The 26,561-nt window shown below is 43.3% G+C and overlaps 1 protein-coding gene across 1 annotated transcript in view; it reads right to left on the bottom strand.

Moving 5' to 3' along the window:
- The window catches only part of YIPF6 (Yip1 domain family member 6), a 79,225-nt gene that overhangs the window by 35,947 nt on the left and 16,717 nt on the right, over positions 1 to 26,561 (bottom strand). Inside the window, exons 2-4 of the mRNA XM_078640143.1 lie at positions 23,720 to 23,848; positions 14,738 to 14,816; positions 14,091 to 14,133 (exon numbers count right to left, since the gene is read on the bottom strand). Of these exons, the coding sequence (XP_078496269.1) occupies positions 14,091 to 14,133; positions 14,738 to 14,816; positions 23,720 to 23,848 (251 nt within the window). The remainder of the gene's footprint in view (positions 1 to 14,090; positions 14,134 to 14,737; positions 14,817 to 23,719; positions 23,849 to 26,561) is intronic.

Raw genomic sequence — 26,561 nt, 5'->3', positions numbered from 1 at the left:
ATTTTGACCAGAAGTTTGGGTGAGTTTGCAATAGGTTAGAGAGATAGCCTTATCCGGGAGATAGTCATCCAAGAGCCTGTCCTCCAAAGGGGAGGACACTGGCAATAAGTCTACCTTGGAGAGCACTTTGGACAGTGCACTATGCACCTGGAGATAGCAGAAAGTTTTGTTCTCATGCAAGTCAAATTTCCGCTGCAGGTCACCAAAAGGCATGATCGTGCCTCCCACCTATATATCGCCTACCTTTGACAGTCCAATCAAGTCCCGTTTATCGAACCCGGGCTGGCGCCAAAGCAGACTCAAGCGACAGGTATCAAACAATGGCGTCGCTTGTGTAAGTCTACTCCTCCAGCCGAGGGCCGAGTTCGCCGCGTGCCAAATGGTGACAGTCGTCGCGGTCGGAGTGAATTTGGGTTCTAGTTTTGTCTCGCCATATAGCGCCCTTAAATAAGTGCCAGGCAACATATTGTGCCTATCCATTCGATATGCTGGATCAGTAATGGGCCGATGCATCCAGTGATTGAGGACAATAAGTTGTGAAGCCCAGTAATAAGACCTAATGGCCGGCAACACAATACCACCATCATAGCAGCTCTTGGTTAGTTTGGCCAGTGCGATTCGAGGTGGACCATCGCTCCCCAGCAGGCTACGCACCTCTGACTATGGAGGTAAAATAATGAGGCGGGACAGGGTGTGGAGTGTTCTGTAGTGCACATAGGAAGCGGGGGAGTGCCATCATCTTGTAAAGAGCTGCTTGCCACAAGAGTGTACGAGGAAGAGTCTTCCAACATCAGCTTTGAGACGCAGAAGAGGGGGCAGTAAGTTGTGTTGATAGAAAACATTTGTGTCTGTCATGATATACATATACCCAGGTATCAAAAGCCCTCAGTCACAATTTTGGCCCGCCAACCTGATGGGAGCAGGGGGGGGGGGGGCGTCCACTGAGGACGTATAAGGGACTTGTCCCAATTAAAGGTATAGCCGAAATATTTTCGAAAAAGCCAGATATAGCAGAATATCATCCACGTAGAGGGATACTAAGTCCCTCCAGTCCAGTGACCAATTAAGTCCTCGAATTTTAGGATCGCCCCTAAGCCAAATGGCGAGAGGTTCAAGGGCAACGAGCAAGGGGTACAATGGGCACCCCTGTCTCGTGCCCCGCCCCAACTAAAAAAACTCAAATAAAGAAGACGTACCTAAGACAAAAATTGACCGCCAAAACCGTACCTCTCAAGGGCAGCAAAGAGAAAAGGCCATTCAATCATATCAAACGCCATTTTGGCAGTTTCCTCCTGTATTGTGGTAGCCCGCCCCAGCACCCCAAACAAGAGGTGCAGGTTAAGTGCCGAATTTTTGGTTGGCATAAAGCCATTCTGATCCGGATGTATCAATTTATGAAGAAGGGGGGAAATGTAAAGAGCGAGGATCTTAGCCAAGATTTTGACCTCGGGGTGTAGAAGTGAAATGGTCGATATGAAGAGCATCGATCCGGGGGCTTCCCTTGTTTGCGAGTAACCGCTATATTGGCCAGCCGCTGAGTAGCCGGAAGGACTCCTTCGTGCACACTCGCACTGTACATACGCAGTAAGTAAGGGGCGATGTGTGAAGTCACAGCTTTATACAGTTCAATCGGGAGCCCACTGGCCCCCATGGCCTTTCCGGATTGTAGAGAGGAAATAGCCTTAGAAATTTCCTCGACTGTTTGCGCCCCATCGTGATCCGCGATCTCCTGAGAGTCCAGGCTCGGCAGCGGCAAAGTAGCCCGCAGTTCAGCCGCCTCCTCCTGCACGGACGTAGACACCGGTGAATATATCCGACTAAAATGAGAGGACAAGGCGTCGGCGATACCAGCTCTCATGATGCAGAACCTCATCCTCATCCACAATTCCTGCCATTCATCTATTAGCTAGGTCTCTCCTGTCAAGCCAAGCCAACAACTTGCTAGCTTTATCGCCAATATCATAGATCCTATGTTGAGGCCCTATAGTAGGCCTCTACTATAGGGCATATAGTTTCGCATAAGGTGGCCAATATCGGACCCACTCGATCACCGCACTCATTCTGTAGGATGGGATTGGCCCAACAAGCCAAAGGAATAGCACAAACTGCACCGAAATTCCCCCCTGTGAAAATTGTTGCAGAGCTGATGGACATTCTGAAATAAGAGAAACAGAAGCTCCTACATTAATTACTCGTAGTGTCAAAAAGGTGCCCACATAATTATGTCTGCGAAGACCGACCACTAAAAAAAGACTGCTAGGACGAAACAAAAAAACAAATAAAACCATACAAACCAAACCCCCAAAATTACTATTTCCTACTGCCCTCCCTGTAACGTGGACTTAGAACTGCCCACCCCCCAACAATGCAGAGTGCCTGTTTACCCAAAAACAAAGAGACTATATATAGGGGAATGCTAGTCAGCCCAGACAACCCAAGAACACCGCCCACTGAAAACATTTGACATTCCCCCAATTCAACATCATAGGCTTGCCCCATAACAACTCTGCGTCCCTTAACACCCCAACCTCGCTTCCCAGCCCCTCCAAATCCCAACCAACAATTCTGAACAAATAACAGTGCGGCTAAGTTGTCTAAAGAGTCCTATAGCCTACCTGGACAGTGGTAACACGTAGCAATGCAAAATTTGGGCAATGGGCCCCCGCAATCCCAATCCCAATGCAGGCTCTTGTCTTAAGTCGTATAGACTATTGCAATGGCCTGTTTCTGTCTGCTAACGAAGGAGTTCTGGCAAAACTCCAAGTAGTTCAGAATACTGCAGCGCGACTGGTCCTAAACGCCCCTCCCCGAACTCCTTCCAAACCACTCCTGGCAAAACTTCATTGGCTGCCTGTCAAACAGAGGACCAAATTTAAAGCATGCTGCATAATTCATAAATGCCTTAATGGACTTGGCCCTGCATATCTGGTAAACAAATTCATTCCCTACATTCCCACACGCTCTCTCAGGTCCAGTGACCAAGGCCTATTATGTGTTCCCCGGGCAAAGAAAGTTAGACACTGTGGCAGGGCTCTGTCTGTGGCTGGGCCCTCTTTATGGAACAGCATCCCTAGAGCTCTCAGACAGTGCTCAGAACATCTATCATTTAGGAAACAACTCAAAACGTTTTTGTTCCAATCTTAACTTATATTCCACATGGTTCTCCCTCCCCTTGCTGTGGCTGCCAAAGGCGCAGAGATACGCCTCCGGGAGTCGAATCTAGCGCGATACAAACCCGCAAATAAATAAATCAGTACATCTCATCACAGCATACAGTTATACAGTGATCAAAGTACTAATCAAACCAGCAAGGCCCCAAGGGTGTCACACTTCTCCAGAACGAGGATCAACAGATGGGGAGGAACGCTTCTACGCCTCCGCTCATCTCCAACTCTCCAGCCAGTCCCAAGTGTCCTCTGGGTTTTGGAAGAACCATGTCTTTCCGGCGTCCTGCACCCGGAGTTTCGCAGGGAACAACATGGCATATTTCAAATGATGGCCCGAAGAGCGCGCTTGACTTCCAAGAAGGACTGACGCTGCAAATGTACTTTGTATGTGAAGTCGGGGAAAAAAGTTATAGTGGAGTTGTCCCACTTGAGCGGCGGAGCAGCCCTCGCCGCCTGTAGAATGGCGTCTCTATCCCGGAAGTTGAAGATCCTAGCCAGGAGAGGGAGCGGTGGGGCCCCAGGCTTTGGGGGTCCTCCAGGGACCCTATGGGCTCGTTCTACGGAGAAAAAAGTGTGACAGGGATCTGGGCTGCAGATGTTTCTGGATGAGGTCCTCGACACAGAGATCCGCCGCCTGCCCCTCCGCTCATTCCGGGACCCCCAAAATGCGAACATTGTTCCACCTTACCACCCTCCCTTTATAATCCTTCAGCTTCGCCGCCAAATCCGATGCTTGCACCTGAACGCGTTTAACCGTAGTTTCCATTACTTTCGTGGATTGTTGAATGGTGGAGATGGAACCTTTGTTTGTCTTGAACCTATCTCCCATATTTCGCAGGTCCGCACGAATCAGGGTAATCCCGGTTGTCACCGTGTCAATCTTCCCTTCAAATGCCGTGCGAACCCCTTGAATTGCACAACATCTAGCAGAGTCAGGGCATCCTCCTCTGAGTGGCGCTTTGCATTCGGGAAGCCCCTGTGCCCTTCAGCCCCATCCAACTTCGAATTCGCGAACCTGGCAAGTCGCGCAGCAGGGGGCTGCTTGGTGCCCTTAGCTGTGGCCATGTCTACAAGTCAAGGGCCAACGATGGGGCTGACAACGACTGACTCAGCTACCGCCCCCTTGGAGACACCAAACACTCGGCCAACAAATCTCCCAGCGGGGCCAGACACCTGTATCAGTGAGAATGTCGATGGCTCATTTGCACCTCAGAGCACCGGGGGGGATGGGTTGAGATGCGTGCAGAGAAGCTTCCCAGTTTGCCCGGTCCTCTTAAAAGGCGCGGCTCCAGCCGCGTTCATACCTCAGAGGGGCCCCCACAGACAGCAACACACCCGGATCACCAGATCAGGGGACACAAGGGATCCACTTGGCTCAGCTCGCACCAGTCGTGAGGGGAGGAGACAAAATGGCGGTCCAGCACTGGTGCAATCCTCAGGGTCTCAGTAGGGGAGTAATGTGGGGGGGGCGGCGGAGACTCAAGACCAGCCCCCCGCACTCCCCTCCCCACAGGCTTATAATCGGTCGACTGTCCGCCGCTCTGATTTGGACGCACAGTCTTCGATGCACTGTCTCCTAGCCGCTATAGGCCCGGTGCATTGCGTCCGCCCACTGCCTTGAATCAGCGGGGGCCAAAGGAATACCACTGACGCGGTCTCTGCGTTCTGACCGGGTATTAGAGCACTGCCTGCAGCGGAGAGCCGTGAAACGCCACGGCCGATGCTCCTCCTCCTCCGCGGCACGGGACTTCGGGACCCAGATCTTCGGATCCCGAGCACCGATTTCTCTCGGGCGAACGTGAGGTGAGACCGGACGCCCCAGGGATCGCAGTCGCTGACACTGGAGCCTGACACGGGGGATGTGGGGATTATAGCTGCGGCGACTGCTGGAGCTCTACTAAAAGGCAGCCATGCTGGGTTCCGGCAAGCCACCCCCCCTCAACACTGGCCTCTTTTAACCCCTTGGGCGCTGCTGTGATTCTGCGCCTGTGCGGCAGAATCGCGAGTGGGCGGGTTTATGACAGCCCCCAGCCGTCATCAGCACACGAGCCCCGTGATGCATGACGGCTGGGGGCCGTCATCAGCATCGAAGGGGTTAAGCAACAAGAGTCAACAAAAATGCCACATGCATGGTGTTAGACCTGTCACTATTGGTGTGGGTCTCCCTTCCATTTTTCCGCTGTTGCCTGCTCTGTTTTTGATATGTTTTTGCTGGATTAGTTGCTTAGGGCACTGTGCCACTGCTATCCAGTGCCACAGTGCAAGTGCTCCCTATTGTAAATTGATGTATGAATTAGTGACTCCATGATAGGCTGGTTTGGTTTACTTGTCAGACCTTAGTACAGTGCATTGGGCTTGTAAACCAAATGCTGCTGGTGGGCTTGCATCACTGGTTGTGCCTGTAAAAGTGTGTCTCAGGTCTGCCATTGCAGAGCCTGTGGGCAGTCTGGTACTGCCGTGTTGACTGGGCAAGTGCACCCACTTGCCAGTCCCTAAACCTTCCCTTTATATCAGACACCCCTATGGTAGGCCCTAGGGCACGGTGCATTGTCAGTATAAGGTGGGACAAGCCCTGATGTGTGTGGCATTTCCTAATAGTGAATTACAGCCATTTTGATTTTCACTATTGCAAGGCTATCTATTTCCCATAGGCCAGAATTGTCAGTTTGCTGATTACATCTTATAATCCTAATTGACTCAGGGAACTAGGTAGAAATTAGAGTTTAGTATGCCTGAACTCAGAATGATACAATACATCTTTTAGTGAAGCTGGTTTTAACATTCTGTGTTTGAAAATACCACTTTTAGAAAGTAGGTATTTTCTCGTCTAACCATCCAAGCCTGCCTCTGCTAGGTTGCGTATTCCTTGTCTGGAGTTTGAGTGACAGGGGCTGGGGGGATTCCAGGAGACAGGGCGAGTCAGCCCAGTGCTGAATAGAGAGATATGCATCTAGATGGGAGGGAGGAGTTGCACCTGTGACCTGAATAGGGCTGTGCCTTCCCTCCACAATGCTGGGTCCACCACCTGTGGTGCGTCTGATGTCTTTGCCCTGCACTGTGAAAGGAAAGTAGGAGTCATGTAAACAGAGTGCTCCAGGACTGACCAGAACTGGTTTGGATTAGGCAAAGGCCCCTCTGCCCTGAGAGGACAAAGGATTTTGGGGTATAAGTATTGGGACCCTGATCCCAGGAATTCCGATCACTTCTGGAATTTCAAGATGAACCTCTGTCGCGGAGAGTAACCAAAGAAGCTGAAGGAACTTGATTGCCCTGAGCCAGTGTGCTATTTTATGGGGTGGGCCTGCAGTGGTTACTGATTGCCAAGGAGAGGGGAAAGGAACTTTTTGTGTACTTTCATACCGCTTGAAGAAGAATCTTCAAGGGCCTGAAGAGAGCTGGCCTCCTGTTATTGGAAACTCAGGGCTACAAAAGTTTCCTTGCAAAGTCTTTCAAGCTGCTGTGAACCGGGGCCCAGCTGGTGTCTGTCACGAAGGCTGCTTTATCTGCAGCTAAGTAACCCCACAAATCGCCCCTACGGTTTGGTGCGCGTGTCGGCACACAGCTGTTGTCTGTCGTGAGGACTACAGTGCCAGCTGACAGATTCACCGCCGCCGACCTGTGGGCTAGACCAGGCTGCGTGTGTCCCCGCTGCAGAGGGTGTGTCGAGAAGCGACAAGCTCTGATTAATTATTGCCGATCACCGCTACGGCCCGAGTTCCAAGAAGAAGACGGCATCACAAAGGAAGCTATGCCCTTGCTAAGTGACAGAGGACGCCTCAGCGAGGGAGCACCAGCAGCGTTATACCCCGCCCAGCAGGACGTCGACAACCGGAAGAGGAGCTGTGTGGGAAGTCGTATAGGCTGTCCCGACCCCTCCGTGAGGCGCCGTCGAGGGAGGAGGATTCCCGTCTGCCGATCGCCCCGGCGGGGGCCGCAGGATCAGAACAGTTCCCCAGGTAAAGAACTGCCACCCGCGTTGCCACTCCGCATTTCCTAACCGGGTTGGAAGTTGGTGCATCTGCCGAGGGGGAGCTAGTATGCGCAGGGATTGTGGTGAACACTTATTTTAACTGCGGGTTAGCCTAGGATCGTGCCAGCATTCTGCTAACGCAAGCATCACGGCCTGTCCCTCTTGCTGGCATTTGGTTTCTTCCCTCCTTGGGGGCCGAATTCACCGTGCACCGATAGCCCATATCTGAGGGCTTGGGCTCGTGCGTTGGTGTTGACACAGCTGAAACAGTCTTCCCACAAATAACCTTGACTCACGGAGTAACGTATTCTTGATAAGATCATTGTTGCTTATGTTACTGGCCCCAGACGTCTGGGACAGTTGTTCAATGTGTACAAGGAATACAGAAGCCTGCAAATTTGTTTTAATAAGGATTTTACTAAAGAAGAAGATTTGTGTATGTGGAATTTTTGTCCTTGGTCTTGTAATAAGTCTATATAAAAAAATACTTATTTTTCATACAACCTCTGTGGTGTCCATCTGTAGTGTTTTAACTGTGTTACTTTGTATATTCACAAATGCTTTACACACTGCCTCTGCGATAAGCCTGTCTGTTCGTGCTACGTTACTACAGGGTGAGCAGGGTTTATACAGGAGTGTAACTCCCTTGTCCTGACTAGAAGCAAGGGTCTCTATTTGGACAAAAGTGCAAACCATTGCCAACTAGAGACCCCCAGTTCTAACACATGGGTTCCAAAGAGAAGATTGTCTGGGGCGCTTTTTTTTTAGATCTCACCTAACAGACAGTGCAAGGTGTGTGGTTGTGAAAGACCTATTGAGGACTTACTAAAAACAGGAGGTCTGAACTGCTGTTGCATATGCTACGTTATGATGATTGGCACATTGCTGCTACTTGATGTCTGCAAGTAATTTGGCGTAGGGGGAAATGCTGCACCGTTGTCACTGTAATGTACCTTCTTTTTGTTAAGGGTACCAGTACTGCTGATTTCCATGTTGTACCTGTGTTAGGGTTATTGTTTGAAAAAAGTGTTCCTGTAAGCCAGGCACGTCATGACATAGGATATATACAAGCGCATGCGTCATAACATATGCACACTTGTGCACATGACACTACAAGGGCGAAGGCAAAGTTCCTTGATCAAGCCAACAAACTCCGAGAGGTGACTTACAATATCCTTTTAACATATGGCACAGGGTATTTTAATCCTCATAATACATGTTCACTCCATGACTTGTCCTGCAAACACAGGTTATCCTTATAATACATGCTCACTCCATGTCACAACACAACTGCAATTAGTTATTGGAGTTGAGCAGCTATGTTATTTTCTTATTACAGGTAACTAGCTACTTCAAAACTCAATTGTTATAAAGAAATTAGAGACAGGTTTTTATCCAGACTCAGGATTGAAGCGCCTAAACTCCTTTCTTAGGGATAGGTCGCAGACGGTATTTGTGAACCAATTCAGTTCTGAGTCCTTCATGCTGCCATATGGGGTTCATGAGGGCTCCTCCTTGAACCCTACACTTTTCAACCTATTTGTTTCCCCATTGGCCAAGCTGATACTGTCTGGGAGTATTGATAGATAAAAATCTGTCACCCGTACAGTATTAACCTGTTTTTGGATCATTAGGAAGGTGTTTCCTTTTATTACTCTTCAGGCGTGCAAACAAGTAGCTCTAGCCTTTATTTCATCCAGGCTGGACTATTGCAATGCGTTCTACCTTGATATCAACAAATAGCTAAGCTACAGATGGTACTGAATGCGGCGGTAAGATTGATACTTGATATCCCCAAACATTAATTAGCCTCGGCCGGAATACCCAATCTTCATTGGTTACCAGTGAACAAGCTTATCACCTTTCAAGCCTTTGTATTGTTAACAAGACTTTACATAACACTGGGCCTCGAGGACTTAGAACCATGTTCCAGTTATACATCCGGACCTTGTTGTTGTTCATAAGGCAAGGTGGGGAGGCAGTGCTTTTTCTTTAGCTGCAGCAAAGCTATGGAACTCCCTCCCATGCTCTTTCACTAGCCTTCAGGCTCATACAGTGTTACAAACAGCCTTAAAAACCTGGCTTTTTAATCTCTAACTGAAGGCTGGTTGTTTTTATGTTATCTTTTAACCTTTATTTCTGCTGACTTTCTCTCTCTTTCAGGACTTTTCAATGCTTTAGCAGCTTGACGCCCCCAGGTATTTGTTGCGCTCCTATAATCCAAGTAATTTCATACTGGGAGTGCAGGCTTCCGTGTATTATGATATGATCCTAACCATTTTCATGTGCGCCTTTGTTCTCCAATCCTGTCATCATGCTAATGCCATTCAATGACTGGATGCTGGCAGGTGCTAATCTTTTGGTCTCACAAAAATGCTGTCTGACTGCTGTTCTCGTCTTACTGCTATGTGGTTTACTCTGGATTTGGAAAACGCAAATCTGTATGAAAATGAGCAGACTGGGAATCTAACAGGACTTGAATCTAGATCACAAAGAGAGCTACATTAGTCTAACTCAAGAACAAAGGCAAGCAATTCCTAAGACGAGCAGCCAACTCCAGGTCAGTAAGGTAGCCAAGACTATTAAAAATGTGTTTATTAGCAAATAAAACCCTCAGACACTATCTGCAAACATGCTAAAATCAAATCTTCACTCCAGTGATGCAACAATCATCCTAGTTTTTTTCTGGATAAAACTGAGACTATCAGATGGATCCAGCTTGCATTCAGGAGGAGATAACTGTACCTCTACTAAAGAAAAGCTACTGCAGATGAAGACAAACTAATTATTGTTCCACCTCCACTACTTTCAGTGTCAGCATAAACTCTTAAGACCAAGAATAATCAACTGTTTGAATTTTTTAAGATCAATGAGACCCAAGCTAGCTTTTCACTGGTGCATGGTTCTGAAGTGGTCCATGTATAAGCCCTAGGTCCTCTTTGAGGGAACTGGGATGGAGATGGTGACCTAACCTTTTTGGACTAGCGGACCATGTTTAACACTAATGACATAACCGTCCTGGGGGCTTAACTAGATATGCCTCACTTTTGAAGTGGTCACAGTGGCTAGACTTAGATCTGGCCTCCATCCATTCAGATGTGGAGCTCCTTATGGCTTAGCCCTGAGATCCACACAACTTAAGGCTTATGTGAGCACCCTTAGTATATCAGCTTCCCATGTTATGTGTATGCCGATGACACTCAAATTATTATCTGGCTTGATGAAAATCTGTTAGACACTAACTCATTGTTGCTGCCTGGATGCCAGCTAACACACTGAAACTAAACATGATAAAATGGAAGTTTTGTCATCTGCTGTTCACCAGGTTAGAATTTAATGAGATTGTTTCTTTTTTACTGGTGGCTGCTTAAAACTCTTAAGAAAACGATTCCACTTCTCACTACCTTTTCAATAAGTTGTGGTCCAAGACGTTATGTACTCTCACTCTGACTACATGAACACCTTCTTCTCAGGCCTAAATTTCTAATCTCCAGACTGCAGATTATTCAATAATTTAAACCTTAAAAATGCGTTCTTCATATTCAGATGACCAATCATTCTATCTTTTTATATGTTGAAAAAAGAGCTCCACAGAATCATTTCAGAAGCCAATGAGCAGAAGTACCTTACTGAGACTGATACTGAAGGCAGAGAATAGAAAAAAACAGACACAGGCAGAGGCCTGTGCTGTATAGGTAGATTTTACATAATGATTGGAAATAATCATTGTCGTGTTTCAAATAAGCAAACTTAAAAGTCAACCTATTTCTCTGGATCTGTGCACAGCAGTTTTACTTTGATATACTTTTGTAAAATTTACATTTGTTGCTGATGCTGATTACTTTACTAATAATATTTAGCCACAGTAACATTTTCATCAGAAACATTTCACATAGCAACAAAGGCGGTACAATGATCAATGAGGGTGGAGTGTTAATGTACAGAAATGATAATTGTGGTGTAGTTCCACCAATTGTGCGGATAGAATTCGCGAAGAGAGAGAACATGTATGAGTTACATTAGTCTTAAAGCAGGAACATGCAGAATGATTTTAACATAAAATACAGGAGAATGGTTGTGGGAAATGAATAAATCCTTTCTTTTGAACTGTAGACTGTTGTCTTTTTTGTTTCTAACGGAGATGCAGCTGTCTGGTGGTGAGTTTAAGGGGAAGGTGACTGTGTGGTGCCAGGAGTGGTACAGGACAGTTTGGGTTTAACTAGGTTATATTTGATGGACGTTAGGTTCTTAGTAGGTTTGTATCAAGAGATAGTGTTCAAGAGATAACTGGGGAACAAACCATTCAGTGCTTTGAATCAGTATGTTGTGCACAGCTCTATTCTTGGAGATTAGTGATCTGACTTGCTTGAAGTATAAATGTGCAATGGGGAAGAGAAGAGCTACTAAAAGGCTATTGGTAGTCCAATCGACTGAAAACTACTGGGGAGGCACGTTTTGGCTGTACTGAATGGTTTATGGTTTGAATCCTACATATGTTCAATAATTAACAACATAAGAAAAGGTTTAATTATCATGGGTGGCAGGTGAGACCCGCAAGCTTTCTGAATACATGGGGCAATTGAGAAAGTCAGTGGATAGACTAAGTAAGCAAGATGAGTATCACTGAGGAAAGATGATGCAGGACCACAGCTTTAGAAAGGTTTAGCATAAGTGACCTTGGTGTCATTCAGTGTCAGATGGCTGTAAGGTAATTGAAGATTTAGGACTGGAGAAGTGACTGATGGTAGGGAAAAAGATGCCGGTTTCATCAGCAGAGTTGATGAAAGAAACTAAATGATGAAATGATATTGACAATTAATATGGTGTAGAATGAGAAAATGTGAGGGCAAAGGACAGAGAATGGTGAGACAACAACTGGAAATGGGGTTGGCATAGATGTCTGGTACATAAGAAGGACCAACCACAAAGATATGAGGAGAGCCAGTTGTGTTAGGCCTGTGATGCCTTCTGTGTCCAAGGAGGAGAGTAGAGTAAGGCGATCATCAGTGTTAAAAGGCTCAGATATGTCCAAAAATAGGAGGATGGAAGAAAAATGGTTATGATGAGCAATGGTGAAAACCTGGAAATGTGTGAAAATATCCATTCCATTGAGTGGAGGGCACAAAATCAAATTAAAGGTAGTAAAGTAGGTCGTTTGTAAAAAGGGAGTGCATGAGACTATTGATGACCAATCGGTCCAGTATTGCGGTAAAAAAGAAGTTGATTTACTGGGTGATACATGTAGAGGGTGAATGAAGAGTCTTTTTTTTTTTAACAAGAACCGCTGTTTGAAGCATGTGAGGGTGCAGTTGTACAGGGAGGTGAGATAAAGAAAAACTTTGGACGGCGGGGTTTTGAGAACTGAATGGGAACAATGGCATATATTTACAAATTTAGAAAAAAATTGTTACTGTAGGAATTGGAAAACTTCTGCCATTGTCAATATACTGAATATTACAAGACGGATGCTGTGCAGGTGCACGAAAGGGAGATTGAGTGTTGCCACTAAATGGCAGTCAAATGCAGAGTCTACTGCTTGTGCATATTTTAATGGGAGAGTATCGGTTTGACACAGCGAGAGATGGAAGTGATGACAAGTGGATGGTTCATGCAGCGTAGGTACCTAGGATAAGCCAAAAGACCTCATTATGATGTCCATCAGAGTTGATTCCGACCGACATCTCTGCAGTTGCGGAACCAACCGACCTCTGATGAAACCACACATGGTGCGATCGCGAGCTTCCATTTCTCTATGGGAGCTTGTGCAGCGGTCAGAAACTGGACGCAGCAAAAACTCCCATAGAGAAATGGGAGTTTCTGTAAATCCCTGCACCGTGTGGCAGACAAGGTGGAGGGATTTACAGGGGGCACCATAGTTGCCCCCCCCCTCTACCGCCTCCCCCCCAGGCCCACACCATAGGCTTATGAGAGAAGGGCCGCCCAACATGGAAAGCCTGTCAGGAAACCGACATCATAATCCTGAAGGCTGAAACGCTGTTTGTTAGGGATTATATGCGGCTTCTGGCTGGATGATAGGCTATTTGAGCCCTTCGGAAGCCAGTCAGACTAACCTGTTGATTTAAACTCCGACCGCCATCTTTGTATGGAGGCAGTCGGAGTTTAGACCTTGGATGTTGGTCGGAGGCTTGCCAACCGACATCCAAATTAGGCCCAAAGTGACAGAAGGCCCGATAGCACAACTGCTGCAGTCATAAAAATTTATTAAACTGTGCAAATAGAATGAATGACACTTGATTACACTTATAGGTCTCAGGGCATATGTGCAAGGCCACTTTCTTGCAGGAAAGCAAAAAGTGAAGGGTGGGGATAATGTAATATGGATTATAACTTCCACACTCAAAGTGTGCACTCCTTTTAAAAAATAGAAGCCAACATTTTACCACAGATTAAAATGTGTTAACTGAACGTAAGGTCAATTAAGCCCTCGAAAGGTAACATAAAGTAAGGCTTTAAATGCAATGAGTTTCAGGAAACAAAAAGAAAGTATGATTTTCTATAAGAAAGATAAAGTTCTTTGGTCATCTATCAGAACTACTGCCAAAAAGATAGTGTGACTGTGTGACTTTACAAATCGCGGAGTTTGTCTGTAAACACTTGGATTATGAAATCACGGAATGCGGCAGAAAATAGATATGTAGAATTGTGCAATAAAACCATTTGTTTGTTTAATTTCCATTTCACAGGATCCGGTACAGATATCACAGCAACATATTGACAAAAGCCCGAAAGATGCAAGAAAGCTGTTTTGTCCTACAATCTAGCAAACTGTTATTCAAAAGGCAAGGCCAGATAAGAGTACACATCCTAAATGAGTCACTTGGCAGCATGGTAAAGGACTTCATCATAGAAACGGCCAACAAACAGCATGAAAGATGTGATTGTTAAAATGATATCAAATACAAGATTTTGAAGGAAAAAGGGGCTGTACTTACAGTGCTAGGGTCACGCACAAGACCAGGGGTCCCCATAAATCCCCTGTGGAAGTAAAATACCATAAGTCTTAAATCACTAGCGAATAAAACAGAAACATATTTCCAGGAAAAAAGATAAGTCAATGGTTTTCTGTATTTTTTTGTATCTTAAGCAAAAACAGTTAATATTAGAGGTTTGATTCTGCCGCAATGTCACCCTAGGCAGATACTGTCACCCTATATAGTAAAGCCTTTGAGTGTGTGTGGGTAACACACAATGGCTGTGCATCACAGGGTGTGGTCATCAACCATCTGTTTGGCATAGGTACCATAGCTACAGTACTAATGAATCAATTTGCTGATCAGATGAATACATGGCCATCTCATTTTTAAAATGTTGACGCTATATAACCCAAATCTACATCTACTAGATTTAAAACAAGATGTCCTGCAATAACATTTATTTTTAAATAGTCACCAGGCATTTTCTTTATGACCTGACAACTACTTCGTGCAAAACATTCTGACAGCCCATGGGTGACATGATGGCACACTACATTCGTAATGATACCTAAGGCAGTCATAATTCATCAATTTAGTAAGTGTGCAGTATGAAAAACACATTAAGAGTACAAAAAGCTCCTGGGAGCACTGCACTCGCTACTTACAGTCACGGAGCAAAGCTGTGCTCTTCTTGGGATACATGACATGGACAAACTTCTTCCCAACTGCCTTCAGGTCACGCAGCTGAAAAGCAAAATAAAAGCCTTGCGTTACCAAAACAAACTCCTATTCTCTTATTAAGGGAGAAGCAGTGCAGGATACAAATGATTTTAACTCAAGTTCTTATTTGTAGATTTTTTATTTACGATTCCATTATTTACATATTTCTTGTAATATTCTGCTTTAACCTGCATCCTTATCACAAGACTTCATTGTGCAACGTGAAGAACATGAACAGTAATTAAATTCCTGCAATACCCATGGAACTTAAATACTATTTCATTCAAACTCGAAAAGAGAAAATCTGCAACTATTGTAATGTGAAAATCAGTTTATGACATGAATTTTGAAAGACAGGACTAATATCAATAAAGGCAACATGTTAAATACTACCTGTTTACCTCCTAACTATGCCACCCTGCGACTCCCAACGTCAGCACCAGTTCTTCACAATAACATGTACCATTATTATAACAAGCATTTGCAATGCAATAGGTCTTGCATCTGCGAGAGATTAAGCTATTGGTATTGTAAATGACAATGCCTTTTATTTATCTGTTTTGATAATTAACACATAAATAAAAGACATTGTCATTTCCAATACCAACAGCTGAAACTCTTGTAAATGCTAGACTTATTTCATTTCAAAGAAGCATCCGCCATTGTCCCGGGTTGCTTGGAAAGTGAATGCGTGCAGGGCGCTCTGAATCTTGCAAGAAAACATATAATGCCTGCAGTAGAATAAACTCATTAAAGAAAATAGTCCTTACAGACAAAAGAAGACATACCAGGTAACAACAGAAGTAAAAGGGCCATTCCTCATGGGAAGTTGCAAATGAAGACAAGGTGGCACTAAGGAGGGACTAACAAGCCTATTAACGAATCTGAAGCCAGGATTTACAAAGTACAATGACACAAACCAATGAAAAACATGGGTGGTGAGTGGGCAGAGCTTCAACTCCATACTCGAATAAAGCATGCCTCGCAGAGCAGCACATGCGCTGCCCAGGTTCGACCCAAAAAATATCTTACGGTATCTACCACTGTTATGAAACATGAACTGTGTATGGTTTGTTTCTGGAACGTAAAAGAGATACTGTGGCATATGTCTAAACTGACTAATAAGTAATAATCTAGGAAAATATCTCTCCCTTAGTCCACAACCAACATTAGAGCCAGCAACCTTTGCTATAGATACAGTAACATTGTTTCCTGGCAACTAATTTATTAAAGAATTCATTCCATTTCTTATCTAGTAAAGAGCTAACAATTTTGAATGACACTTCTTAACTTGCAACAAATGTCGAATCATTTTTTACAGTAGAAAAGATGGGACTGGTGACCTACATTTATGCATACAAAAAACTAAAAATAGAGCAACAGTAATTCACTTAACTCTTCTATTGTACAAACCTGGAATACAACAGTCATTAAAAAGAGGAAAGAGAAAGCACAACACCACTCTTTGGCAATCCGTTGGATGATTATTCAATAATCAGTTAGCTTAGAGGTCACCAGAGCCTTAATTCATCAGAGTACTCACAAAAGTGTGGTCAATGTAGGCCAATAAAAAGAGTTTAATATGGTGGTCTCTGCAGGTTCACTGCCCAAAATCTGTCCAAATATGGAGTTTTGAGCCCGTGGTCCAGGATAGGCTGTGCATGTATATAAACAGATATGGCATCTGAGGTGATTAGATAAGAATGACAAACACTTCTACAGCAGCACTAGTCAATGGTGGTAATACATTCAATGGTAATAAAGCCACTTCAAACTTCTGCTTTTTTCACATCCCATGTATAATATTCACCATAAACAGGTTTGTAGTGGTGGGTAACATCATTAGTTTAAGGTACTTAAAAAAATGCCTGCTCCAAAAGTAACTTCAAAATCCATGTGCATGAAAAGAAGTCTCGAGCACTCAGGCACCAAGAAATAATCAATTCCTCTGTGTGTGATCATATTGTGTTCTTTATTCATAAAACAGCAATCAATGAATCTGTTTCCACACACACAAGCCAACAAGTGTTTTGTCTATAGAAGTTATTACATCAAAAGACTAGGACAGTAATTGATACACGATTCATTATTTGCTACAAGTAATGCACATTGGTCCTCCACCATAGCCTAGTGAAAAGAGAGTAAGAACTGAAGATTCCCAAAGGTAAAAAAGTAAAGTAAAAAAATCCAAATATGTAGCAAGATTAACCAATTAAATGGATTATATAAGCCTCTCAATATACATAGAATGAGACACTAAAATTGGTGATGCGCAAGTAGCGATTGACAACAATCAAACAAGTCACAGTGAGGAATGTGAATAGGAACGAAAATGACCCTACACAGACCCAAAAGTGATCAGTAGAATAAAAGGTAATTGGCTAAGGGCTCACCTATAGTTGGACGAATTTCCCAAACTATTAATCTGGGTTCTACTGCACTTAAGTAAATGTCATCTGAAAGATATTAATCATATCCATTAGTGACAATCCAACTTGATTTGTAATTATCACATAAGCAATACACCAACTCTACAGTTGAAATATCCAGAGATTTGAATGACATATCAAATCAGAGTCTTGGTAATTGTCCATCAATTTAGCCATGTGAGAGACCAGTATACAGTCAGAAATGCTAACCGACCATATCAAAGGGGATAATTTAATCAGCACATATGCTAGATTATTGGATTTATATGATAAATGTCCAGGCCACTTTATAAAATCTCATGCTCTACAGTATAATACCCCATACATGAGGATATAACAGTTAATGTAATAAATCATATGGTTAATCTGAAAAAATCTATCCACAAAAAACTCAGTATATAAAAAATACACTTGTATGCAAGTATAAAAGTAAAATTCTCAACAATAATGCAATAATCAGTGAGCCCCCATGAGACTCAATCAGGTCTTACTGGCTAGGAGGGTACTACTACTTCGTACAACGGGGACCATACTGCCGTTCTGAAACCGCGCCATATTGAAGCAGAATAAATACACTTCAAGAGAAAGAGGGCTGCCTTATTGCAGGAATGATATTGAAAGCAGCACCATATTGAAATAGTAGGTAACCCATATTAATCGTCAAACAGGCTAGAAAAACGTAACCTCAGTCAGAAGACTAGAATGATACATATAAAAAATAACTCTCGTCTTCAAAAGGCGTTCTGAATTGGCGCCGGTATTTGGGAGTTCTAGAGCAGAGCATTTTGGAGCAGTGTAAAAACACTCAAGGAAAAAGGGATAATCGTATGAGGCTTCTTGAAAGTGGCGCCATATTGAAATAGTAAGAAACCCATCTTAATCATGAAAACGGGCATAACAAAACATAAATGAGATTCAATTTTCTTAATGAACATTTATCATATATCAAACATGTAAATTCAAAAATGTCACTCATAAGACTAAAATTATTAGAATGAAAAATAACCCTTGTCTTCATAAAGCATTCCCAATCGGCGTCATCAAATTACACCAGACCCACATCTATATGTGGCGAACTGAATCCGAACTATACCAGGCTGCTCATTACTATAATCTTCTAAAGTGGCACTATATTATAGTCGTTCTGAGTCCCTCTTATTAACTACATAACTGTACATTTAGAGCTCATATCCCATATTAGTATAATTCTCTTAAGCTGCTACAAATTACTGAAATTCGGAGTACCTCAATTATATAGTTAACATCAAAGTGAAACGTACTATCTCATCAGTATTACCTCAAATAACTGTAAGCAAAAATATCTAATCATGAAAACAAATATTAGTGTAGAGTATGCAGTACTCTAATTCATTAGAGAAAAAGACGACTCCTATTGATGGGTGTCAAGTTATGGTGTGATCGCTACCATTCAAGTAGTACATAGTCTTATATAAACAAAATAACAATGCAATATAAAGTACAGTACAGAATAGTAATATATTCCTTATAGTTACAGCAGATGTGCCATAAGTTAACATATTGGGTTACATAAGGTACAAGATAGTATCACTGTAAGGATTACCAAGAAAAGAATGCAGTTCATGGTCGATATTAAGCCCTTCTTCGACCTATTTTAACTTCAGAATCCAGAGTGCCTTATGCTATCTCAGTTTTAACTTTCTATTAGCTTCTCTTGCATCCAACATTACAATGGAAACTGCGGTGACTATCCTGCATCTTGCATTCAAGAGTAAGTAACGCAAACTGATATTTTTCATTACCCTGCAACTGCCCTAAAGTGTTCAGAAATTGTCATGTAAAGGGCAAGTTGTACCACCGACATATCTTTTTACATTTACACAAGAGAACATATATTACAAATTATGTACCACAATAGATGTTACTCCTGATTTGAAAATGAGGGCTGTTATTATAGTTGAAAGATGCAGTTTTGTCTTTGGCTAGTCTACAAACATGATAGTGACCACATTTAAAGAAACAACTTGTCAGTGCTGACTACCAAGGTATAACATTTGAAAAGCTAAGACAACTATGGCTAATAATGTTCCTTAATGTACAACCTTTGTGGAAAAGTGATACTTGGACCCAAAGAAATACAGGTATTGGAAAAGTCTTCATCTCTCAAGAGATACCAATGTTTATTAAGAATTCTAATAAGTTTTCCAACTTCTTTACCATATGATGTAATAAGTCTATTTGTATCTTGCGGACTCAAATTTCTCCTATTAGTATCACTTAAGGTATTTCTCCTGTTAAGTTTCATAGCTTTAGCACTTGCAGACATCACTGTTAATCGTAGCCCCTTGACAGAAACCTCGGCATTATTATCACTAATATTCTAATGTTGAGACTCATGGTGTCCTTCATCAGACTCAGTCGGGTTTCAGGGCCAATATGAGCACCGAAACAGCACTGTTGGAGGTATCGGAGGCCATCAAGGAGGTTCTTGACGGTGGAGGGAAAGCTCTGTTGGTGATGTTGGACCTGTCGGCGGCATTTGACACCGTCCCCCACAACCGTCTCCTTGATAGACTTTCGGAAATGGGGGTTGAGGGGACGGTGTTCAGATGGTTCAAATCATTTCTTTCGGACCTTCAACAGACAGTCTGGGCCACCCCGTACTCAGCCGTGGTGCCGCCTTTGGAGGTGGGATTTCCTCAAGGTTCCATTCTGAGCCCCACTCTTTTTAATATCTATATGTCCCCTCTGGCGGCGCTGACTGAGTCGTGTGGTGCCCAGATTGTCTACTACGCCGACGATACTCAACTCCTCTTCACCTGTGAGAAGAACATCGATTTTGATGGGGAGCGGATCAGGAACTGCCTGAATACCGTCTTCGCCTGGTTCCATCTTAATCAGCTGAAGTGTAACTCCGACAAATCGGAGATTCTTTTCTTTGGCTGTTCCCCGGACCTTGGTTGGAAATCGTGGTGGCCGGCTGACAGGTTTCCTCCGGCCACAGATACTTCAGTGGCGAAAAATCTCGGAGTGAAAATGGACAATGGTCTCTCCTCTAAACCTCAGATCACGAGCCTGGTCGGACAGTGTTTTGGCCTGCTCAAAATGCTGAAGAAATTTCTTCCACTCCTATCTATTTCTCATAGAAGGACGATTGTCCAGGCTCTGATAGGATCCAGGCTGGACTATGCGAATGTGCTCTATCTTGGACTCCCTGACTATCTCCTGTCCCGCTTGCAGGTGGTACAGAATTCTGCAGCGCGGGCAATTTTTGGTCTTGGCCGGAGATCCCATGCATCAGGGATCCTGCAATCGCTCCACTGGTTGCCCATTCGACAGCGTATTGTTTTTAAGACCCTCACAATCGCATTCAAGGCCCTGCATGGCAAGGGCGCGCAATACCTGAGGAACAGGATTGGCTTTCACCATCCAGCCAGGACCCTTCGCTCAGCTTCACGGGCCTTGGCCAGAACTCCGGCCATAAAAAGGGCCCGAACAGGAGGGCGCTCTTTTAAATATCTGGCGCCTAAGGCCTGGAATGCGTTGCCAGTGACACTAAGGAGGATCGACAATCTCTATCATTCCGAAAAGAGCTTAAGACATGGCTGTTGTGCCAATAATTTCACCTGTGTCTTTCGTTCTGTGCCTGGACGGGTCTGTCAGCGCCGGGACACTCTGTTTGAGTAGCTGAGCGCTATACAAATCCCCTAATAACATAACATAACATTCTGTTTAAATTCTAGATGTGAGGTACAATTTCTTCTTGCTGGTACAATTTCTCCCAATGAAATGGCAGTTAATTGCCTTCTCATGTGTACACTGGATGCATGTAGTACTGAATTACAGGAAGTTTCTTTTCTATACATCCGTCCCTGAAGTGTCATGTTGGTAACATATAATTACACTTCTAACAACTGAATTCTTTCTTTACAATAATTCAGTGTAAAATACATATTATATGGATTAGCATTCAGATATGCAACAAACTCAAGCAATTCCTCAGAAGATTCAGTGCAGATAATCAAAATGTCATCTATGAATCTACCCCAGTAGTAGAGTGTGTGTGTGCCAGGAAACCCAATCATCAGTTCAATTGATTGATTGATTACAACATAGCTGGTGGTGCTGGTAGAGGATTTAAGAAGACAGTCCCTACTTGTAGATTATTATTTGGATGAATAGTTGCTAAAGGTGAATTAATTCTACCAATGCCAGGAATGCAACATGTGATCCATTTGTTGTGTAATTTGGGATTAATGAACAATCTGAAAAAGTTGTCTCCTACGCCTGCTCAAGAAACTATTTTTATAGGAGCAGAGATTTATATGGTCCTAGCACTGGCCGTACCATTACACAGCATTTCTGGATTAGGTTTGTATTTTGCCAGATATCAGCCTTCAAAAGTAAAACTAGAGATAAAATAGGTGTGTTGTCTTGAAGAGTTCACCTAAAACCGCCGGGGCTCCTACACATCTGCAGGAATTGCATGCAAGTCAGTGGTACAGTCATCACAAGACAAGGGTGGATCGAGCTGTTGTCACTTTGCATGTATACAAGATTTTAAAATGTGGGATTCAGGACAACGTGGAGAAGGAGAGAGCAGGTCCCAAATACTAGATAATGACAAGTGTCTTGCCTTTAGGGTGAGGGGCACGCTTCAAATGACTGGATGTCGGAAGACGCAGTCAAACGTATCAATTGTATGGAATTCAAGACTGAGCATTTGGCACAGAAGTCTTTCCAAAGCTTCATACAGGCCAGGTGGTGCAAAGCCACATAGGAAATACACCAACCATCTTTTAACTGAACAAACCAGGGGTTACAAAGCTGTGCCCCCTCTCAAATATGGCACAGAATAATTATCACCAAGGCTCCTACAGTCATTGAATATCGACATCTGGAACTACCAGAACTACACAGCTAAACATTTTGTTTCCTGGTGTAGAGCAAAGAATCAACAAAGACAATTACACAATGAACGATTAACTGTGGAGTATTTTATGCCAATTATTATACACCAATTTAATACCTGGAATGCAAAAAGTGTATTTATCTGCTGTATCCTTTTCGGGTACTAGCGGTTACAACTTATTGGGCCAGATTTATCAAAGGGTTTTGCCCATTCTGAGTCTATGGGGAAATGTGTTGATACATGTGGCCCATTGTTTTTAGAAAAAAACATTGGGGGAATATTCCACACGTCACCTACCAAACTTGAACTTAAATGTTATTACAAATAGACTTATGTCACCAGATTTTGAGCCAAGAAAATGTTAAATCATCTTACTTTACTGCTTTGATACCCATGGCATTACAAGGGAGAGTAAGTGAATTACAAGAATGAACAGATCAACATCCATAATTTAAATGCACAAGAAAGAGGTAGTAATGAGACTAAATCCAGTCTTAAAATCTCTAATAGCAGGGAAAACACTGAAATTAAGATCAACCACACTTTCTACTGGGGAAAAGGGGGGCTTCATTGTCATGCAGGGAGGACATCAGCCGGGTCTGGCGGCTCAGTGGACTAATGCATTCACTACAGGGGCCTGTGTTCGACCTCATGGTCACAGGTTCAAATCCCGGTGGGTCCACTCAGCCTCTCATCCTTTTTGAGATTGATAAAATGAGTACTATTGAGTTGGGTAACAATAAACAACTGTTATTCAGCGCCAAGATGGCACGTCGGGGTGAACGTGCGCTTTACAAATACACATTTTATGTTGTCACTAGAAGACATCTGTGCTGCAGCCACATGGTTATCTGTATAAATGTCTGCACAACACTACTGTAGAACTGCTCAACCAAGGACTATGTCTAGAGTGACATAGTGGGAGGGGGTGAAATATATGGATTGGAATATGGCTGAGCGACCGCTAGTGGTTGAGATTAATTAAACCATTCCTTCATTCCAAGACCTTGTTGTTTGTTGCAACCATAGAAAGAAGCATAAGTGGAAAAAACTGTTTCAAAAACATTGTTTGCTGCCACTCAATCTTAATGTCCACCACTAGAACTGTAAATGTTGCTGCATAGTTAATGTACAGCATGTTATTCTAAAACAGGTTCTCTTGGCAAAAGAAACTAGTAAATTACCTGTAACAATACAAAAAACTAGTAATTTACCTGTAACAATTATTTTGAAGCTTGGAAACTTTTCAGACTTACTAGTGACTTGCTCACCTTTCCACTATAAGGGCGAAGTGCAAAACTAAAGTAAAATATAGGATTTACTCTGAAGAGGTACCATGTAAGAGCAAGGGGAAAAGAATTTACTGATTGCCGTTATGTACCGGGGCATTATGCCATAAGATCAACATCAAGCAGGCTTTCCTGGCTCCATTAATGGTAGAAAAACGTTCATGTAGGACAAAATTTACATTCAACCATTAGATGGCGGACTAGTGCACAGCATGTGCACTAGTCCGCACTAGCTTCAGGCTGCAAAACTATTGTTCCTACTAAGTACCTATTTTCAATCTCCATGTTCTACTTAACTAGTAGGTCATAGCCACTTACAATAGTGTCTTTAACTGGTTCATCCAAGGTAGAGTAGTCATCCTCTTGTGTCTGGGATCCCATGGGTACTGTGATCTCCCCCTCCACAGGGATGTCTTCTGATATGGAGACATCAGAGAGCCCTGCAAACTAGGAAAAGAAAATAAGCATTAAGTAGGCACATTTTCATCCAGTGATACAAAAACTATTCTTGTAATACTGAGCCAAGCTCATAGCTGATTAAACTTGGAGTTAGAGCCCAAAAACACAATTCAAGATACAAGGACTCAGTGGCCCATTGTGCAAAGGTCAGACGTGATCCCTGCCTGATTTTCTGGGAGGTTCCCTCTTAATAATAATCCATTCCCCAATTTCACTAGGATCCACTCTCGAAATTGGTCTTGCCTTAAACATTAAAAAACGTAATGGGACGGTAACACTTTTAGTCAAATGTGTTGCTCTTCTTAAAAAGTGGGAACAGGTTCACTGTTTTCAAAAGTCTTCACCGTGTTATGGCTCGAGCTGCCAAAGTCAGAATCCTTGCCAAGTATAGAAAATGTTATAGTTAAAGTAATACTTGTAAATTATTTTCTACGGCATAATCATTTGACAAACTGTAGTTCTTGTTATGTTGCTTGTTAAGTCACTAACAGTATGCTGTAAAATATTTAGTGTTTCAGTAGAGATTAATAGAGACTTTCTAAAGGAAGTAGCATCACATGCTCCTCTGCTCATGAGAGACCGGAAGCCCTTGGTGTCCTTAGCCGCCACCACCACATCAGTAGTCATTTGCCTGTGTTAACTTGAGTTCCGACGTTCCGCACACAATAGCTTTTTAAACAATGAATAATATCGAGCATGGAGTTCTTTGTTCAGGATTACTGGAGTTTATAGAGATCTTTAAGGTGTCAGCAATAGTGGGCACACGAAGAAGAGGTAATGGTTGGATGGCTACCCCAGTATCACCCATGTATTGAGCACAGGGCATGATCTCAGAGAATAACTGGTCTAGAGTTTCACCAGCTGCTGGCATCAGCCTTTTCATTCAGCAATAGAAAGTTCTAGAACAAATCAGCATTGGTTCTGCATTTCCTAAACAATGTTCATCCACATCACCTCAGGTGCCAAGTCATCACAGTGGAAGCTTATGAAGCAATCAGCTGCTCTAACACCTCAACCGATATAAAGCAATAGAGTAGCCCAGTCTAGTGCAGAACCTGAGGGTTAATGCTATAAGTAACAGTGGTTCTGCCACTCTTCGAAGTCAAAACATTTTTTTAAACAATTATGTCTCTCCAAATGGATGAGAAGAGTGAACAAATGAAAAAGAGCACAATGTACCTTATATCCAAACCAAAAATCGCAAAACTCTCAAATTCCTTTCACGATATATATTTCTTTATCGGTATTTTGAAAAAATAGTGTACACTTATTAAGGTACATATATTTACATACACAGAACAGTTCTTTGAAACCAACATTTAGGACTTAAAGTGCACAAACATTAAAATATTTACATGTCACAATACCTTCCACAAGATACAAGGACATATACTACATAGAAAAATGATATCTAAATACAGTGTGAAGTTTTGAAGAAAAAACAAGAAATATCAGCCCAGTGAGTGATTAATCATTAGTTTGTTATCCTGGGTGATCATCAACACTTGAAAATAAAGCTTCGACGTTTCGACCCCTGAACAATGTGCGATAATATAACCGTCTTGGTGGGGTCTTCCTCTGGACTAACTGGAAGGTCTGTGTGTAGCCTGTTTGGGAAAACAAATTAGGGGTGGGTACTTTAATAATTTGTGTGGTTTGGATAAATAATCTGAAGTGGAGAGACTGAATGCCCCTGCTCACCTTTATGGGGCTCCTATTCCTGGCACTGTGGTCCTAGTCAAGTGCTGACAGTGATCTGGTCACTTCCAAGAATAATCATGTAAGCCATTAACAAAAAAGATGGCTAAAATAACAGCCTATTTTGAGCCAGGAATTTCAGAGTTTTGCGATTTTTGGTTTGGATATAAGGTACATTGTGCTCTTTTTCATTTGCTGACTGTTCTCAAACATAATTGTTTAAAAATATTTTTTTACTTCTAACACGCCAACCAGCATATACCCGATACCTAAAGCCTACTGGAAACCATAAAGATAGTCCTTATGTGATCTGGTGTATGAGGGTCGAGTTGCTAGCCAGCTAAAGTCTGAACCCACCCCCACTGTTATGTTATGTTATATGGGACTTCTACTCGATTGAATTTCCGGGTGCTACGAATTCTAGGAGGGGCTAACCGTGGGCACTATCATGCAGAAATCACAACTATTGCTGATAGAGCCAGGTCTTCAATGACTTCCTAAAAGGGAGAAGATCCTGCGTCTGTCTAAGTGCCGGGGGAGACTATTCCAGATTCTTGCAGCTTGCACCTGGAAGGAGCGGCCTCCACTCGGGCATAAAAGGATTTAGGGATGCAAGCTAACTGAAGGGCAGCCGACCTCAGAGCACGACGCGGGACTAGAACTGGAATCTCTTCCTGAGGTAAGGGGCCCCCGTCCCATGGAGAGATTTAAAAGTTAGAACCATGGCCTTAAACATAACCCTCTTGCGGATAGGTAGCCAATGCATGGTTTTCAAGTAGGTGGACATCCTAGTTCTGGGCCCAAGCATAAAGACAGCCCTTGCCGCAGCATTCTGGACCACCTGTAGGCAGGGATGTGGAATTCCTATAGCCCGACGCCAAGGACATATTGTTTGGGGTCAAGGGCAACAAGTTTTCATGTGTATTTTGTCCTTGGGTAAAGTAGGCCCAACCCCCTACAGCACAAACCCTTTGGCTGCCAGTTTACAGTACCACATTATAGA

This window comes from Lissotriton helveticus, chromosome 4_2 (assembly GCF_964261635.1).
Source record: "Lissotriton helveticus chromosome 4_2, aLisHel1.1, whole genome shotgun sequence".
In the NCBI taxonomy this organism is placed as follows: domain Eukaryota; kingdom Metazoa; phylum Chordata; class Amphibia; order Caudata; family Salamandridae; genus Lissotriton; species Lissotriton helveticus.
This window is presented reverse-complemented; position numbering and strand designations above follow the sequence as displayed.